General features: G+C 35.0%; 1 protein-coding gene across 1 annotated transcript in view; it reads right to left on the bottom strand.

Annotated features, from left to right (window-relative positions):
• cadps2 (Ca++-dependent secretion activator 2) overlaps positions 1-18,955 on the bottom strand; it is a 132,141-nt gene extending 113,186 nt beyond the window's left edge. Inside the window, exon 1 of the mRNA XM_073831643.1 lies at positions 18,635-18,955. Within this exon, the coding sequence (XP_073687744.1) occupies positions 18,635-18,937 (303 nt within the window). The 5' untranslated portion in view covers positions 18,938-18,955. The remainder of the gene's footprint in view (positions 1-18,634) is intronic.
• Positions 18,956-19,534: the final 579 nt, after the last annotated feature.

The following is a 19,534-nucleotide window of genomic DNA, read 5'->3' on the forward strand; positions in this document are numbered from 1 at the left end:
CTGATGTCATTTATTACATCAAAAGATTCTAAACAGAAGAAGAGTATGTAAAGAGTATTTAAGTGCAGCATTGTGCTGGTGTCAGTAATGAGGCCGGCTAATGTCTGCCATGCTTTACTGAGCAGATCTACTGCTCCCATCACATCAACCTTCATTATCGACTCATTCTATTAACATATGCAAATCCACTAACGCCGCAAAATCTCACAGAAGGAGCGTGTGGGAGAAAGCAGAGCAGATGAAGGCCTCTTGTCAGCCCGTTGCTGGTCTGGTCATATGTGGGAGGCCTTAATGATGCAGTTAGCCACGTCTAGGCAGATGGAAAGAGGCCAATCGGTGTTAAAGGAAGTGCACCTCTGAAACACACAGGAAGGTAAAATCCAATAATAATACACCTAATGACCCCAGCAACAACAGGAGGTCAAGGTCAGGGTGGGATTTGATCATGTGATCAAGCTTGTGGTTTTCTTCATTTCCACGGTAAACCCACACGCAAACATCTTTCACTACATTGCTCTTCAAATCTGTACGGTTCGAAGAATATTTTCCATTTAACGAGCAATGCAGAAATGGAAAATTAAAAGTACATTCTAAGAGAAGCAAATGAAACCCGCATTACGATACCGGCCACTAATTAAGAATTAACGGTGCCATCTATTTCAGTTTCTGACAGGTAATTAAGGTCTGTGCAAAAGCAGATAATCATCAACATTCATCGCTTATTTATAACTAATTAGCGTCTAATAACTCTTGTGTTTGCTGTCAGCGTGCTATTTAGACTTTGAGATATACGTCTGAATGCATGCCGCAGAAACGGTGACATTTAATTAAGATAAGGTTGCACCTGTGGTCAGGATCAGGGCCAATCAGATTGTGCTTCAGCTTCACTTGTTGCACTCGTGAATTACTAAAAGTTCTGCTGAAATGACCCATCTGTTACTCCAGATGCATTTAATATCCTGATCATTTGCAAGGTCTGCTAATGTAATTCGTTTTCTTTTTGATTTGCTCTTAATGGATGTACAGGAATATTTAATTGAGCTAGTATAAACTTTAGAATAGTTTTGTGACAACCTGTGGATTAAACATTGCAAAATTTAAATTCAAAAATAGTTCTGTACATTTACAAATTTATTAAAAATGTATGACATTAATTTATTATAAAAATATAGCGTAATTAAAATAATTGTAAAATAAAAAAAAATACATTTGGATTCAATAAACAATAATATAATATAATATTTACTTATATTAGAATAATCTATTTGAATATGAATATTTATAATAATACATTTATAACAACAGCATTGTTATTATTATTACTATTTTTAAATATTTGTACAAATTGTCAAATGATACAATGGCAATGGATGACATTCAATAATAAAATTAAAATACTTTGTGATTATTTTAATAACTATGATTATGATTATGTATAATAATAATAATAATAAAAATAATAATCTTCACCATCATCGTCATTATCATAATCATACTAATTTTGGATTTGATAAACAAGTTGAATTAATTTCTATAATGTAATAATAATATAATATAATATAATATAATATAATAATGATTATATATGACAATATATTATAACAACAGCAACATTATTATTATTATTATTATTATTATTATTATTAATAATAAATATTTGTACAAATTGTCAAATGATACATTTAAAATGTATGACATTAAATAATATTATCAAAATACAATATAATTAATTTAATTATTATGATCCTGTATAATAATAATAATAATAATAGTAATAATAATAATAATAATAATAATAATAATAATAATAATAATTAAAAAATAATTTTGGATTGGATAACATTTTTTTCTTAATTTCTATAATATAACATTAATATAATAAAATATATTATAATATAATATAATATTATTAATATTTATAACAACACTATAACAACATAATATAATATAAATACTTTATTAATTCTGAATATTTATAATAACACTAAAACAACATTATTATTATTATTATTAAATATATTGTAAAAAAAATCGTCAAATTATGAAATTAATAATAATAATAATAATAATAATAATAATAATAATAATAATAATAATTTTGGATTGGATAAACATCTTTACTCAATATAATATAATGTAATGTAATATAATATAATATAATATAATATAATATAATATAATAATTATTCATATTTATAATAACATAACATCATTATAGCAACAACAAAAATATATTATTATGATTGTCTAATGATATACTAATAATAATAATAATAATTATTATTATTGTTATTATTATTATTATTTATTTTTAATTGAAATATTATTAATCAATTTAATTTGAAACTAATGCCAAGATAGGATTTGTGATATTATTTTTAATAATATAATATAATATAATATAATATAAGATAAGATAATAAATATGATTATTTATAATAAAAACATTATTATTATTATTAACAATGTGTAAAATTGTAAACTTATATATTTAAAACAAATGACATTATATAACACAAATACTATTATAATTCATGTAATAATTATGATTATGATCTTTTATAATAATAATAATAATAATAATAAGACAATATTTGTAATTTTTTATTTATTTTAATTATTGTCATTAATTTTTAAATTTAAATATTTAATAAATTTAATTTAAAATGATGCCAAGATAGGATTAGTAATTTTATTTTAAATATATAATCTAAACTAATCTAATCTATAATATAATATAATGTAATAATTTTTACTTACAGTAACTTATTCAACCTTCTAAGCCCAAGGACAGTCTCGTGTCCAAGTGCTGACAAATGTAAGTTTTTCTTGTTTTTATGCAGCAAGCTTTGGAAATCTATTTTGATTGGCAGTTTGAAAGTTTGAGATGTCCCCAGCCAGCCGGATAACTCTGTCATGAATCGCCAGTTTTGACAGTCAGAATGACCACGTCAGCCATTTCTCAGCACGATGACGCAAACGGTGGCTAAACAAGGAATAATAAAACTGCCAAAACAGGGACAGCGGCGTGGACATGCCACTGAAATATGCCAGTGCCACAGCGCAGGGGGTTTATGTTCATAATGCATTAAAATGACTTGATTGTGGCTTTCTTTCTTCAAACACCTCCCCAGAGCCGCACACATATGCACAACAGATTCTATTCTGTTGCCGTGTTACCAACTTGTTCGCTTTTCTTTAGCTGCTCTATTTTGGTTAGTTTGGCAACAATTTCTATGACAACAAGCCTTAGGAGCGCCCTAATGAAAGACGTCACAGGCCTGGAGAAAAGCACGCCACTGTCATGCTCTAATCTTCCCTTGGCTTTCTTTACCCCCCTCATCTAAATTAGCGAACCAATTAAAAAGCAGCCGCCTCCAGTCACTAGCTTCATTCTTCCAAGGAGCTGAAAAAAAAGTATGGCTGTCTTTCTATACTAGGCTCAGGTGCTTTAATGAGCATTCATAGTAAATTAATAATGATTTTGTTGGCCATACAAGATCAAAGAACTTTGAAATTAATACTAGTTGTGTTTAATAGCATCTCTCATTTAAACTTTAATTGCAAAAATTACTGATCAATGAAAAACAAGTTCTGTGAATCAGTTCATTTCAATGAACCGACTCAAAACTCTAATAAATTAGAAAATGTAATCCTGATATCAAGTTAATACTACACATGATAGTAAATAACTAAAACAATAATATGATATTATTGTTATTATTAATTCTATGGGATATGATAATTGCCAATCATGACAACCCCTATCTGTTTTATTGATTCATCTGAATTTAATGATTCATTCATATTGATGCATAAGAATGATAATAATTGTTTCAATAAAATTAAATATCAATTTAATAAAACAAATCTTTTTCCTTTATTTTGTCAAATGTGTGTGGAAAACAATGCCCTATTTCCTAATAAATGGACTGAACTTGTGAATTTGATTCATTTCTGATTCAACTGATTGTGAATCATTTTAAATTGTAAAGAATCAATTTAATATTCTTCTTCATGGATTAAAAATGAGTCACCATGTGGCATTTTGATTCATTTCTGTGAACTGTTCATAAATCAGATAGATCTGAATTGATTTTTTTCAAAACTCTGTTTAAGATTCATTTGCCATTATTCAAAATTGAGAAAAAAAGAGTCGCCATGTAGCATTTCGACTCATTTCTGTAAACTGTTCATGAATCAGTTTAATCTGTAATGATTCATTTCATAATTCTTTGTTAAAGGTTCATTTATCATTATTTAAAATTAAAAAAGATTCGCCATGTGGCATTTTGAATCATTTCTGTGAACTGTTCATGAATCACTTTATAGTGACATGAGTCACCATGCGATTCATTTTGCTCAATTTTGAGCAATGACAAATGGATCTTTAACAGAGTTCAAAAGAATCATTATTTAAACTGAAAAGTTCACAGAAATTAGTCAAAATGCCACATGGCGAATTTTCCTTTTCTCAATTTTGAATAATGGTAAATTAATCTTTAACAGAGTTTTGAAAGGAATTGTTACAGATTAAACTGATTCATTAACAGTTCACAGAATAGAGTCGAAATGCCACATGGCGACTGTTTTTTCTCTCAATTTTGAATAATGACAAATTTATCTTTAACATAGCGTTTTGAAACAAATCATTACAGATTAAACAGATTCATGAACAGCTCACAGAAACGATTAAAAATGCCACATAATGACTTTTTTAATTTTGAATAATGACAAATGAATCTTTAACAAAGAGTTTTGAAATGAATCATTACAGATTAAACTGATTCATGAACATTCACAGAAATGATTCAAAATGCTACATGGCGACTCTTTTTTTCTCAATTTTGAATAATGGCAAATGAATCTTTAACAGAGTTTTGAAAAAAATCATTACAGATTAAACTGATTCATGAAAAGGTACCAGAAATGAGTCAAAATGCCAGATGGCGACTTTTCTTTTTCTCAATTTTGAATAATGGCAAATGAATCTTTAACATAGAGTTTTGAAACAAAACATCACAAATTAAACTGACTCATGAACAGTTCACAGAAATGAATCAAAATACCACATGACGACTCAGGAATGAATCAAAATGCCACATGACGACTCAGGAATGAATCAAAATGCCACACGACGACTCAGGAATGAATCAAGATGCCACATGGCGACTCAGGAATGAATCAAAATGCCACACGACGACTCAGGAATGAATCAAAATGCCACACGACGACTCAGGAATGAATCAAAATGCCACACGACGACTCAGGAATGAATCAAAATGCCACACGACGACTCAGGAATGAATCAAAATGCCACACGACGACTCAGGAATGAATCAAAATGCCAGACGACGACTCAGGAATGAATCAAAATGCCACACGACGGCTCAGGAATGAATCAAAATGCCACACGACGGCTCAGGAATGAATCAAAATGCCAGACGGCGACTCAGGAATGAATCAAAATGCCAGACGACGACTCAGGAATGAATCAAAATGCCACATGACGGCTCAGGAATGAATCAAAATGCCACACGACGGCTCAGGAATGAATCAAAATGCCAGACGGCGACTCAGGAATGAATCAAAATGCCAGACGACGACTCAGGAATGAATCAAAATGCCAGACGACGGCTCAGGAATGAATCAAAATGCCACACGACGGCTCAGGAATGAATCAAAATGCCAGACGGCGACTCAGGAATGAATCAAAATGCCAGACGGCGACTCAGGAATGAATCAAAATGCCAGACGGCGACTCAGGAATGAATCAAAATGCCAGACGGCGACTCAGGAATGAATCAAAATGCCACATGGCGACTCAGGAATGAATCAAAATGCCACATGACGACTCAGGAATGAATCAAAATGTCACATGACGACTCAGGAATGAATCAAAATGCCAGATGGCGACTCAGGAATGAATCAAAATGCCAGATGGCGACTCAGGAATGAATCAAAATGTCACATGACGACTCAGGAATGAATCAAAATGCCACACGACGACTCAGGAATGAATCAAAATGCCAGACGAGGACTCAGGAATGAATCAAAATGCCACACGACGACTCAGGAATGAATCAAAATGCCAGACGACGACTCAGGAATGAATCAAAATGCCAGACGACGACTCAGGAATGAATCAAAATGCCAGACGACGACTCAGGAATGAATCAAAATGCCAGACGACGGCTCAGGAATGAATCAAAATGCCACACGACGGCTCAGGAATGAATCAAAATGCCAGACGGCGACTCAGGAATGAATCAAAATGCCAGACGACGACTCAGGAATGAATCAAAATGCCAGACGGCGACTCAGGAATGAATCAAAATGCCAGACGGCGACTCAGGAATGAATCAAAATGCCAGACGGCGACTCAGGAATGAATCAAAATGCCACATGGCGACTCAGGAATGAATCAAAATGCCACATGACGACTCAGGAATGAATCAAAATGTCACATGACGACTCAGGAATGAATCAAAATGTCACATGACGACTCAGGAATGAATCAAAATGCCACATGACGACTCAGGAATGAATCAAAATGCCACACGACGACTCAGGAGTGAATCAAAATGCCACACGACGACTCAGGAATGAATCAAAATGCCACACGACGACTCAGGAATGAATCAAAATGCCACACGACGACTCAGGAATGAATCAAAATGCCACACGACGACTCAGGAATGAATCAAAATGCCACACGACGACTCAGGAATGAATCAAAATGCCAGATGGCGACTCAGGAATTAATCAAAATGCCAGATGGCGACTCAGGAATTAATCAAAATGCCAGATGGCGGCTCAGGAATTAATCAAAATGTCACATGACGACTCAGGAATGAATCAAAATGCCACATGACGACTCAGGAATGAATCAAAATGCCACATGACGACTCAGGAATGAATCAAAATGCCACACGACGACTCAGGAATGAATCAAAATGCCAGATGACGACTCAGGAATGAATCAAAATGCCACATGGCGACTCAGGAATGAATCAAAATGTCACATGACGACTCAGGAATGAATCAAAATGCCAGATGGCGGCTCAGGAATGAATCAAAATGCCAAATGGCGACTCAGGAATGAATCAAAATGCCACATGACGACTCAGGAATGAATCAAAATGCCACATGACGACTCAGGAATGAATCAAAATGCCACATGACGACTCAGGAATGAATCAAAATGTCACATGACGACTCAGGAATGAATCAAAATGTCACATGACGACTCAGGAATGAATCAAAATGCCACATGACGACTCAGGAATGAATCAAAATGCCACATGACGACTCAGGAATGAATCAAAATGCCACACGACGACTCAGGAGTGAATCAAACGCCACATGACGACTCAGGAATGAATCAAAATGCCAGATGGCGGCTCATTTTGCTCAATTTTGAATGATGACAAATAAATCTTTAACAGAGTTTTGAAATGAATCGTTACAGAATAAGTGATTCATGAACAGTTCACATAAATGAATCAAAATTCCACATGGTGATTATTTTTTCTCAATTTTTAAGTGATGACAAATGCGTTTCTTAACAGAGTTTTGAAATAAATCATTACAGTTTAAACTGATTCAAGAACATTTCACAGAAATGAATTAAAATGCCCCATGGCGTATTATTCAAAGTTAAGAAAAAATGAGTCTCCATATATGTGGAATTTTAAATGTTAAAATGTTTCAGTAAAAATCTTCGATAATACTTAAAGCCTTTATTTATAAAGCATGATAAATGTTTTCATAACGCATTTTATAAATAACTTTTTACATCTGAAATTGGTTGTTTGTCATGTATTTTAATGCATTTTTGTGAAACAATTAATAGTTAAGTATTATAATGTTTTACAACAGTGGTTACAATTATTGAGATCACACAATGATTTTAACATAAAATAAATGCATAAAAAATACTTTTATAATGCATTTTATATGAAAACTACAAGTGTTACAAAATCTTCTTTAATACTTTGTATTGATGCATATAAATTTAAATAATTAACTATAATTTAAATATCAAAACTGCGAAAACTGCCTCGCTTTTATAAAATATGAAGAGTATTCATTTTATAAAATAAATACATTATTAAAATGAATACTAAAAAGATTAAAAGTAAAATTAATATTAAAATCATTAACATTACAATTAAAATAATAAAAATTAAGGACGTAAAACTATTTATAACTCAATATATTCTAGCCTTAAGCCAAGAGTGTCACTGTGACGCGCTGCCTCTGTTTTTAATGGTCCGGCCTGACCCTGTCAGACAGATATGAGTATCACCGCACCATCAGAGGTGGTAATTCATTACCGCTTCCTTGTGGCTCACCTGCGCGGCGCATCCTCCGGCCCCGGAGCGGCACGCTAACGAGAGATGACAGGGTGGCGAGAGCGCGAGGCGAGGCTGAATGTGTTCATTAGGAAGAGGATGACAGGTGCTGAGAGGAGAACAGGGAGGCTGAGCCGCAGCGACTGGCCTCTCTGATCAGAAGGGCACAGCTGGATTTCTCAGTGTGTCCACCTGAGACGCGACCCGCCTGCCTGTCCGCCCAACCAGATGTTCCACACCTCACAGGACGCTTGATTTATTATTCAACCGACTGATTTAATGGGGTCATCTATGTTGACCATGAGATTATGTGATTATAAAATTTGTTTCTCGAGGTTGTTACAGAATATTACAGGTTAAAATTCATACCTAAGCACTGAGGAAAAACTGAAGCCACAAAGCGGATGAACCACAGATGTCACATGGACTATTTTAACAATGTCCTACTACCTTTCTGGGCCTTGAACGTGGTAGTTGCGTTGCTGTCTTTACAGGGTCAGAAAGCTCTCGGATTTAATCGAAAATATCTTAATTTGTCTTTTGAAGAAGAATGAAGGTCTTAAGGTGCGTTCACACCGGACGCGAATGAAGCGGCAAGCGCGAGTGATTTACATGTTAAGTCAATGCAAAGACGCGAATAGCCATCCTGCGGCGCGAAAAACGCGCGAATGAGGCGGCGCGAAACACGCGAATAGCGCAAATGACATTTTGAGCGTTTCAAGCGATTGCCGCGCGAAACGCGCAAGTTCAAAAATCTGAACTTTGGCGAAAATCCGCGCCGCGTTAACCAATCAGGAGCTTGCTCTAGTAGTGACGGAGGCAAAAATCTGAACCAACAATGGCGGACAAAATCACCGTTGCTGTCTGTGGTTCCTCGGAGCTGTACGATACATCTTTGGACTTTTGTAGAAACAGGAATAAAAGGGATCTTGCTAGGAATAAAGTGAGTGAAGAGGTCGGACAATCTGGTTAGTTTTAAAAAACGCTCTTTACTCAATTTGACCTACATATACATACATATTGAGACTACAAGCAAGCTAAAGCTGGCAAATTGAGCTCATTCACCTATTTTACAACTACTTTCCCGCTGACGAGTGGCAGAAGCCCCTCCCTTGACGCGAATTCGCGTCTGTTGTGAAGAAAATGTCACGCGCGAATGACGCGAATTTTACCGCGCGAATGGCGCGAGTAAACTCAAATGTTCAAGCGTTCAACTACGCGCGAATAGCGCGTTTTTTCCGCGCAAGTCGCGTCCGGTGTGAACGCACCATTACAGGTTTGGAGCGACATGAAGGTGAGCAATTAATGACAGAATTTTCCATTTTGGGTGAACTATCCCTTTAATAAAAACACATTCCAAACTACTATTATGTCTTTTATGATTCCCTTCTCATTCCCTTCAGTTTATCTCTGTCTGTATCTACAGTATCCAGTCAATCTCACTTTATTCGTTTGCTTTCTTTGTTATTGTTCTTTGTTGTTTCTTGGATCTCGTCTGTCTTCATCCTCCTTTACCTCTCTACTCAACTCAAACACATCCGTCTTTCTCCTCTCAGTCTGTCACCTCTCTGCACTCATCTGTCGCTGCCTCCTAGTCCTGTTATAGATCTTCCTCTTCCTTTGTGTGACACCCTCCACTTACTGACATTTCAATTGTCATGCTTACCGTCTCTTTCGCTTTCCCTCATTCTGTTCCCTCAGCGTTCACTCCGTAAAAGAATATGACACTGGGTGGAGCAGCTATCAGAGAAAAACACTTCCCGCTTAAAGCAAGACCGATCGAGCCAGGAAAGGGAAAATGAACAATAGACTACAGGTTAAATAAGTATTCGGCAGGGAAAATAAGAGGGCTGGTTTTTCCAGGGAATGTAGCTTTAAGTACAGGTATGTCATTCTGATTGACAATATAAAATGCAGATAAATGAGTAGTTTTAAAGGAAATACTTTTTAAAAGCTGACATCACATGGTGTGAAACCTCTATGCTGTACTTCATTTAAACCTATTTTATGAAGAACTGAAGAACTTTAATACAGTTGCTTTAATAAGAGTCAATGTATAATTTATGTATATAGCCTATATAGTGTTTTATTTTTATATTTTTTCATTCAATTTCTTGAATGCTACTGATAAATACACCTACTGTACCTGAAAATTAAAGCACTGTTTGTTTCATTTGTGTACTATGTTTTATATGTAACATGTAGCCTATCTTTGTTCTTATTTTTTAATAACAAAATAAAATATTGACAAAGATTTACAGTGCTTTGCTAAAGTATTCATACCCCTTCATTTTTTTCACATTTTGTTTTGTTGCAGCATTATGTTAAACTGCTTTAAATTAGTTTTTCCCCACATTAATTTACACTCCTTACACCATAATAATGACAAAGCAAAAACCAGATTTGCAAATTTTACAAATTTATTAAAAATAAAACACTGAAATAACAGTATTCATTCCCTTAACTCAGTACATAGTTGAAGCACCTTTACAGCCTCAGGTCTTTTTGGGTATGATGTGACAAGCTTTGCACATCTGCATTTGGCAATTATCTGCCATTCTTTGCCTCACCTTTTCACCTCTCAAGCTCTGTCAGCTTGGATGGGGGCTGGCAGACATTTTCTAGAGTCCTACTTGTTCCAGTCGTCTTCCATTATGGATAATGCTTCTGTCAACCTTCAAGCAGCAGATTTTTTTCTGAACTCTTCCCTAGATCATTGCCTTAACGCAAGTCTGTCACTGAGCTCTACACGCAGTTATCTTGACCTCAGGACTTGGTTTTTGCTATAATATGCATTTTCAGCTGTTAGACCTTTTCTGAGAGGTGAGTGCCTTTCTAAATCATACTCAGCCACAGTTTAACTCCACTCGAAGAGTAGTAACATCTAGAAGCAATATGAATGGTCCTGAGCTAAATTTCGAGTGTCCCAGAAAAGGGTATGAATACTTATGCAACGGGATCTTTTCAGTTTTTTTATTTCTAATAAATTTGCAAAGTTGTCACAAACCTGTTTTGTGCTTTGTCATTATGGTGTATGATGTAGATGTAGAAAAAAAGTAATTTAATGCAGTTTAACGTAATGCTGCAACAAAACGAAATGTGATTAAAATGAAGGGGTATGAATACTTTTGCAAGGCACTGTATATGTTCGGCCACTTTGGCCTAAATATCTGCCACTCTTTTTATTTTATATTTGGTAACCTTGGGGTTTTGGTTTTTAATGAGGGAAATTAGTTTGGCTGTACTGCTCAGACAACTGACATGTTTGCCATATCGCCCACCCCTGCTATTATGAAGTACTAATTGATTCAAACAACACAAAAATGATTTGCTACAATGAGGAAACAAATTCTTATTTTGTGGCCACAGATTATTTTTTTTCTCATGTCATGTGCAGGGCTCCACGCTCTCTAAATGGACACACATTTGACACACACTCGCATACGCGAGAAAGTCTGAAGGTAGAAAATGAACAGCAAGCTGGTGAGTCAGTGTGCAGAAGTGGAAGATAATAATCAATGAAGGAAATGACCGAGAATGGAAAAACCCAAGAATAGCTCTGTGATGCCCTCCCCTTTTTTCCCATTTCCTCTCATTTCTCCATTTTATATTTAACAATCATCAGCATCCCTTCCTCTGTGTCATCACATTTCACGACAGCTCGAGTCTGAAAAATCAGAATGGGTCAGGATGGGAGATCAGTGAGATGGACTACTGAGTTCATCTTCTTTTTTTTATGCGAAAGAGCATAAAATATAGATTCGTTACCAAATCCAAAAATACATTTTAAGACACTTAACAATTTTCTTTTTCTAACATTTCAATTAAATATTTTAGCGACTAAATAAATCTAAAAATACACCTTATTTGCTCCCAGTCATTATCTCCCAGTCTATTTGCTTAGCTGTAAAGTATTCCTTGTGTTTTTAACAACACCACTCATAAATTTACACTTCTTTGCCCTTTAAACACATGCGCATGAGTGATTTATCGAATGCTGAGCCACCGGCTAACGCAGAGTCTAACATGCAAAGCAAACAAACTTTTAAATGTCAGCTGACACGGATCTATAAAATGCACACAGGTGCGTAAATTCTTAATAAGCGCCGAGAGAGATTAGCACCAGTAGTTCAAGCCTGATTTGATTGGAACCGTGGCGCAACTTCACCTCATTAGTCTACAACAACGAACCGCTACAAAAGAAAAACGAACATGTGATCTGTGTGAATCTGAAAACCGTAATACAAAAGAGTCAAGCCTGTAGAAAACAACAAGCCGCCTTCTGGGTCGTAGAAGTGCAGTTAAAAAGCAATGCTGTGCTTAATGGCAACACATCTGACATATGCAGATGAAATGAACCCTGAACAAAAACAAATGAACTCGCCATTAAACTGAAAGAAAGAAACCTCACTTTGCTTTTATTTTGAGAAATGTTACTGTTGCTGCTGTTTATTACTACAGAAAATTAGTTCAATTCTTCCCTCAGTTTGTAAAAGCAAGCAAAACTGTTTACAATAATATTGTATTTTCAGTGGAGGTCTAACTGAAGCACACCACTGTTTTGATACTACTGCCACATTTTTTAATAGAACTCCGACTGCATGTGTCTGATAGAAAAAAGTCATATACACCTAGGATGGCTTGAGGGTGAGTAAATCATGGGTTAACTATCCCTTTAAGCATTTCACTCAGTCCCCTGCTTTTACTCCACCATAAGATCTCAGTTAGATGGCAAACATGCCAATTAATGTTGGGCCCAAGCCGCCTAATTGCACTAATCTGCTAACAGCACTAGCGATGAAAAGGGTCGTCCGTGAGGACCACCCACCACATCCCTTTCACTCCTCCTGTCCCCTGGGGAAAGGCTAGTGACAGATAACACGAGGGCAAGCCAGTTGGCCAATTTCCCATCAACCCCCTGACCTTTCTGGGATGTCTTCAAAGCGGCTGATGGTGGGCTAAAGCCACCTGTGCTCAGGTGATTAAGGTAAAGGGCAAAGGATTAAAGGCACTAAACTGCTTACCGCGATTAGGAAAACAATTAACAGAACGTGTAATTGTAAAAAGTCTCATTAAATTCCTAAGGAAATGCACTGGGTTGTTTGTCATTTGGAAGCCATTAAGTCGAGAAATATCGTAAGTGACTTATGGCATACAAAATGCAGGGCCAATTAGTATGTAGTTCTGAGCAAATTTATAGAAAGTGACATATTTTCTTGAACATAAGTCAAGTTATTGTAATCTGAAATTTGTTGTGATGTTCTTATATTCCAAAAGTGTCATTTAGATTTATGCCGAATGAAGGATTTACATGACCCCAACGTTTATTGGGCGTTTATAATAAATGTTGTAGTTAATCAATGCCACTAGAAATTAGATTTTATAATTTACATTCCTGTTCTGAATGCCAATATACAGTTGAGGTCAAAAGTTTACACCCCCCTTTCAGAATCTTCAAAATGTTAATTATTTGACCAAAATAAGAGGGATCATACATAATGCATGTTATTTTTTTTTATTTAGTACTGATCTGAGTAAGATATTTCACAGAATAGATGTTTACATATAGTCCACAAGAGAAAATAATAGTAGAAAATAATAAAAATTACAAAATTATAAAAATTACCCCGTTCAAAAGTTCTTAATACTGTGTTGTTACCTGAATGATCCACAGCTGTGTTTTTTTGTTTAGTGATAGTCGTTCATGAGTCCCTTGTTTGCTCTGAACAGTAAAACTGCCTGCTGTTCTTAAGAAGAATCCTTTAGGTCCCAGAAATTATTTGGCTTTCCAACATCTTTGTGTATTTGAACCCTTTTTAACAATGACTGTATAATTTTGAGATCCAGTTTTTCACACTGAGGACAGCTGAGGGACTGATATGCAACTATTACAGAAGGTTCAAACGCTCACTGATGCTTCAAAAGGAAACACAATGCATTAACAGCTGGGGGTGAAAACTTTTGAAAAGAAAAGAGATGTGTAAATTTTTCTTATTTTCATATTCATCATATTTTCTTTATTTAGTACTGGCCTTAAGAGGCTACAGAAAATACTTACATGTTTCCCAGAAGACAAAATAAGTTCAAATTTTCACCGGGTCATTCAGGTAACAACACAGTATTAAGAATCAAGGGGATATAAACTTTACTAAATAAAAAAATAACATGCATTTTATATGATCCCTCTTATTTTGGTCAAATAATTAACATTTTGCAGATTCTGAAAGGGGAATGTAAACTTTATGACCTCAACTGTATAGTAAAGGATTTGTTGTGGAATGATGGGAATTAAAATACATAATGTGTTTCTAAATGTTCCGTTTCATTTATAAGTATTTAAAATTATTTCTTAATGTAATAACATTTGAAACAGATGCGACTTGCGTTTTTTTGACACTGTGGAAATTAAGGTACTGTAGTTCCACAAAATTCAACACATTTTCCGCCAAAATGTTCTTTTATTCAATATTAAGGAGATCTTGCACCTTAAAGCAATAATGTATAATGTGCTTAGAAAAGTTAATTCAATCAAAAATAAAACTATTGCAACTCAACCCACCGTTTATAGAAAAAAAAAGATATTATTATATTATATGCTAAGAAATGTCTCTTTTTGTTAGTTCACAGATGCACATGTGCAAATTACAGTCCCTGCTCAAAAACACAAACATTTTCATCCCAGAGGACCTTTTTCAAATGCGAAAAGCTTTTTTTTTAATCCAAAATCATCTGTTGAAGAAATCTGGGACCCTGCAATTCATTTTTGTTCTCTGTAAATGTCCCTCTGAGGACATTCAATGTCTTTTGGGCAATTGTTTTGAAAGCACACATGTCAAAATGTCAGAGAACACACACAAAAAAAATCAATGTGCTTCTTATGAAAGAAAATCACAACCTGCTTTAAAATCTTTCTTGAGATTTTAAGGATTGTGAAAATCAGACACAACTGAATACAACATTAATAATCAAAGGCGTTTTGAATTGTGGGAAAAGCCATTGTTAAAAGCCACAGAGATGAAGCCATTATGGCCAAACCCCTAGACATTTAGTATCTCTGAAAACCAGAGATAAAATTTACCCCAGCTCCTGTAACAGTAGCACCACACGCATGGTATTCTTATGAACACGTGTCGAAGACTGACACGGAAGAGAAAAATATCATGCATCACACAAGCATCAGTTGTGTCGCGTCATTCATAAATGTGACCCTGAACCACAAAACCAAAAGGGTCAATTTTTTGAAAATTGAGATTGAAAGCCAAAAGACTGATCTGAAAGCTAAAGAAATAAGCTTTCCATTGATGTATGGTTTGTTAGGACAATATTTGGCTGAGTTACAGCTATTTGAAAATCTAGAATATCGAGAAAATCGCATTTAAAATTGTCCAAATGAAGTTCTTAGCAATGCATATTACTAGGGATGTAACGGTATCAAAACTTCACGGTACGGTAATACCTCGGTATGAATGGCACGGTACGGTATTTATTGAATCATTTACAGGAAAAACAAAACTAATGAAGAGACTCGAAAAAAGTGCCAGAAGTGTTTATTAAACAGTTTACATGAACACTGAACATATCAATGGCATAAAAATTAGCCATCTATCTGTAAACTTTGAAACAGGAACTTCAATTTTTCAGTTTTAATAACAGAAAAATATTAAACCATGTAACCACGTTACTTTTTTTCGCAGTACTTTAGCCTACTTTGTGTAATCACGAAAACATTCATTTCAGTGGAAAAATAAGTCCAAAACTCTCTATTTTAACATTTTGAACAATAGGGCTCTACAATCTTTTGCTTTTTTTTTTTTTTTTTTTTTAGAAATTCTTATGTGTTTTAATTTTTCTGATAATCAAATGAAAGCATAAACATTTATTTATTTTTAATTAAATGAAAAATAAACACTTTTAATTTTTGGCAAACAAACAGAGTTTTACTGTTAAAACCCATCCATGGAAGAAAAATTATATTCAGTTTAAAACGTTTAAATAATAATTGTAGTATTTTTTTCTACAATTAAGTGGTTAATCTTCTTGTAATATTTATTTTTTATTATATATATTGTTTTATGTAAATTATTTAAATAGGAATATATAAACACCTACATTATACTGTACAAAAGAAATACAAGACTTATATTGTTCTGTTTCATGTTAAACCGTACTTTTATTTTGACAGGTTGCCGTGAAGTTTCTGTGTACAGTGTGATATGATGCTAGTTTTCTTAAATGAAACGGTAAAAGTGACACTAACAGAAGCTTTGGAGATTAAGTTTATCTGTTCATGTGAGATGCAAATGCCAAAAATTAGCGGGAGCATCACGCGTGCTTCAGTATGAGTGTAGTAAAGAAAAAAAAACGCGTCTCCACCATCCATACAGACAGAGGCAAACGGAACATGCGGGATTCATATTAAAACGGTCTTTTTGCATTTCAGTTTTCACAGACACTAGTCCATATCGCGATTTGAATTAAGTGACAGACCAACTTTTGATTTATTAATCCAAAAATCAACAAATTCCGTGGCATTCCGCGCTATAGTAAATTCCGTTTTTATGAATGGAGTCCTGCGTGTTTTCACGGGGGAGACATTGTAAACGCGCCATCATGTAGAGACAGAAATGACATGCCTTCGTGTAAATAAGATAAATAGCATAATGCAATTAAGTTTGTTTAATAAAAGAACAATGTATAGACCTGTTCTATATGAAAGATAACCTTAAATGACTTCTATTGTGATCTGGCGCTATATCGAAAATAAAATGAACTTGACGTTCAAGGGTGGCGGGCAACAGACCGCAAAGGATGATGGCCACGCCTGGGCTGATGGGAATTGTAGTTCCCGCTACCTCCCGTTCGCTCCATTCGCCTGAGCAAACTTTTCTCAGAAGACCTATTGTTTTATCGAGTCATGCGACCACGGTAGTATCGAAAAAATTTGTTATTGCGGTACGACGGTATTTACAATACCGTTACATCCCTACATATTACTAATCAAAAATTACGTTTTGATATAGGAAACTTACAAAATATCTTCATGGAACATGATCTTTACTTAATATCCTAATGATTTTTGGCTTAGAAGAAAAATTGATTATTTTGACCCATACATTGTATTGTTGGCCATTGCTGCAAATATACCTGTGCGATTTATGACTGGTTTTGTGGCCCAGGGTCACAAATGCTGTTTTGTGGCCTCATGGGATAGTAGAGTTTCCACCGAATGCCGGAAGTCATCCAAGCACTTTTTGCCTGCTCTTAATGAGTACTGAGAATTTGGACATACTTCTTTTGTCACATACTGTTTTTCTATAATTTCGGATGCAAATTATTCCTTCAGTTTTTTAATGATTACACATGCAGCCGTACATTTTATCATCAGTTACTTTGAGGGGAAAAAAAAACCTTAAAGGGAACCTCAGAAATTAAGATTTTTATGGCTTAATATAACGTAAATTATGTTTTTTACTGAAATATGTAGTAGATAAACCATGAAAGATGTAAGTAATTAAAAAAAATACACATCGTTTTATTCATACTTTGGACTATGATGTAAAATGGTTGCACTCGATGAGCTACTTGTGCTACCTGTTGCAATTTTTAGCACAAGACAACATGGAAAATAAAATACTGGTACAATGACCACAGCTACTGAAAGAGCTTACAGGTGACAATTGATATACACATAGGCTTAAACCAAATCATTGATTAAACCATTGATGTTCCCCAACAAGGAGTTAAAACGCCCCTGGATATCGAGTGAAATCCATGCTGAGAAACTCCTTTAGTTGCTGAAAAGCGCATCCTGCCAGGATGGCATCTAGCGTTTCTTGTCTCTGCCGTCTGTAAGCTCTTTCAGTAGCTGTGGTCTACTAAAAGCCTCAAAGGCATCATGGCTAAAGTCGAGAGAACAAAGACGCAGGTCTTTAGAAAGTTTTATTCGTCCACAGGTGTCTTCCCATTCTTTTTTCTTCTTCTTAGTGCTAGGAAAGCAGTGAAGACTTACATCGCTTCTCTTGTTGCCCTTCAACCAAAAGCTGCACAATGTGACATTGTGTTAGTTTTATTTTCAGAGTTGTGTTATGGTAAAAATAGCAAGCATTTGACATCATCGAAATAATGACCCCCCCCCCCCCCCATAGTCCAAAATATGTTTAAAACGATGTGTTTTTTTTTTAAATAACACACTTTTGTTTTTTTTACTACGTATTTTAGTAAGAGACATTGTTTATGTTATATTAAGCCACATCAAGTCTTACTTAGCTAGCACTGACCTGCAAGGCATTGTAGAGCAGCTGGTGTTCAAACTTCTTGATTCCCAGGATCTGCTGGAACATCTCATACAGCTGTTCTTTGCTGAGGATGAGTTCAGACACAGCGCTGAAAGGCATGCGTCCCTGCGGCCGCCGCTGGTCCTCTTCTCCTTTGTAGATGGCGTCGTATTTAGTGATCCAAGAGCTGAGGACAGTCTCTTTGCTCAGGCCGTCGATCTCAGGAAGGCTGCGTACACGACGCTCAATGTTCTTCTTAAAGACCTCGCGGAAGTCACTGGCAGAACAGCCTCCGCTCTGGACCATGCGTGCCACGCGTTCGCTCTTCAAGAAGCCCTGATGGAAAAAAAAGCAACAGGGTCAATATGTCAGCAGGCCTGTCACCATAACATCTTTTTGTTATGTGATATATTGCCCCAGAGATAATTGCAATAAGCAATATTATTATCATTTTAAATCCATTTTATATCATAGATGCCTAAATAAGGCCATATCTGCAGATGAAACTTTTTGTAGAAGCATTTTTAAATTTGAGCTAGCACCTCATGACTACACCACATTATGTACGAGAAGCTGCGAATAACACAGGCGCAAGTGGAATGCAAAAAACATGGTGACATTAATTTTTATGTAAGTTGAATGAGCAATATATGAGGTCATGTACATATATTGTGCAATACATTGATATACTGATTGATTCAGGTCTATATATCGGTCCATTACGATGAATAGATTTAAAGGTTTTCATATGAAGTACTGCTAAACTTGGTAAATACAAGGACATCAGAGAAAAGGCTTACATTTCCTTGAAAATGTAATAGTTCATTGGTTCCATTAAAATTCTTATTCAAGTGGTGTATAAAAAAATGTTACTGCATATTTTTTTTAGATTTTTGAGGCATA

Source organism: Garra rufa, chromosome 25, assembly GCF_049309525.1.
Source record: "Garra rufa chromosome 25, GarRuf1.0, whole genome shotgun sequence".
Taxonomy (NCBI): domain Eukaryota; kingdom Metazoa; phylum Chordata; class Actinopteri; order Cypriniformes; family Cyprinidae; genus Garra; species Garra rufa.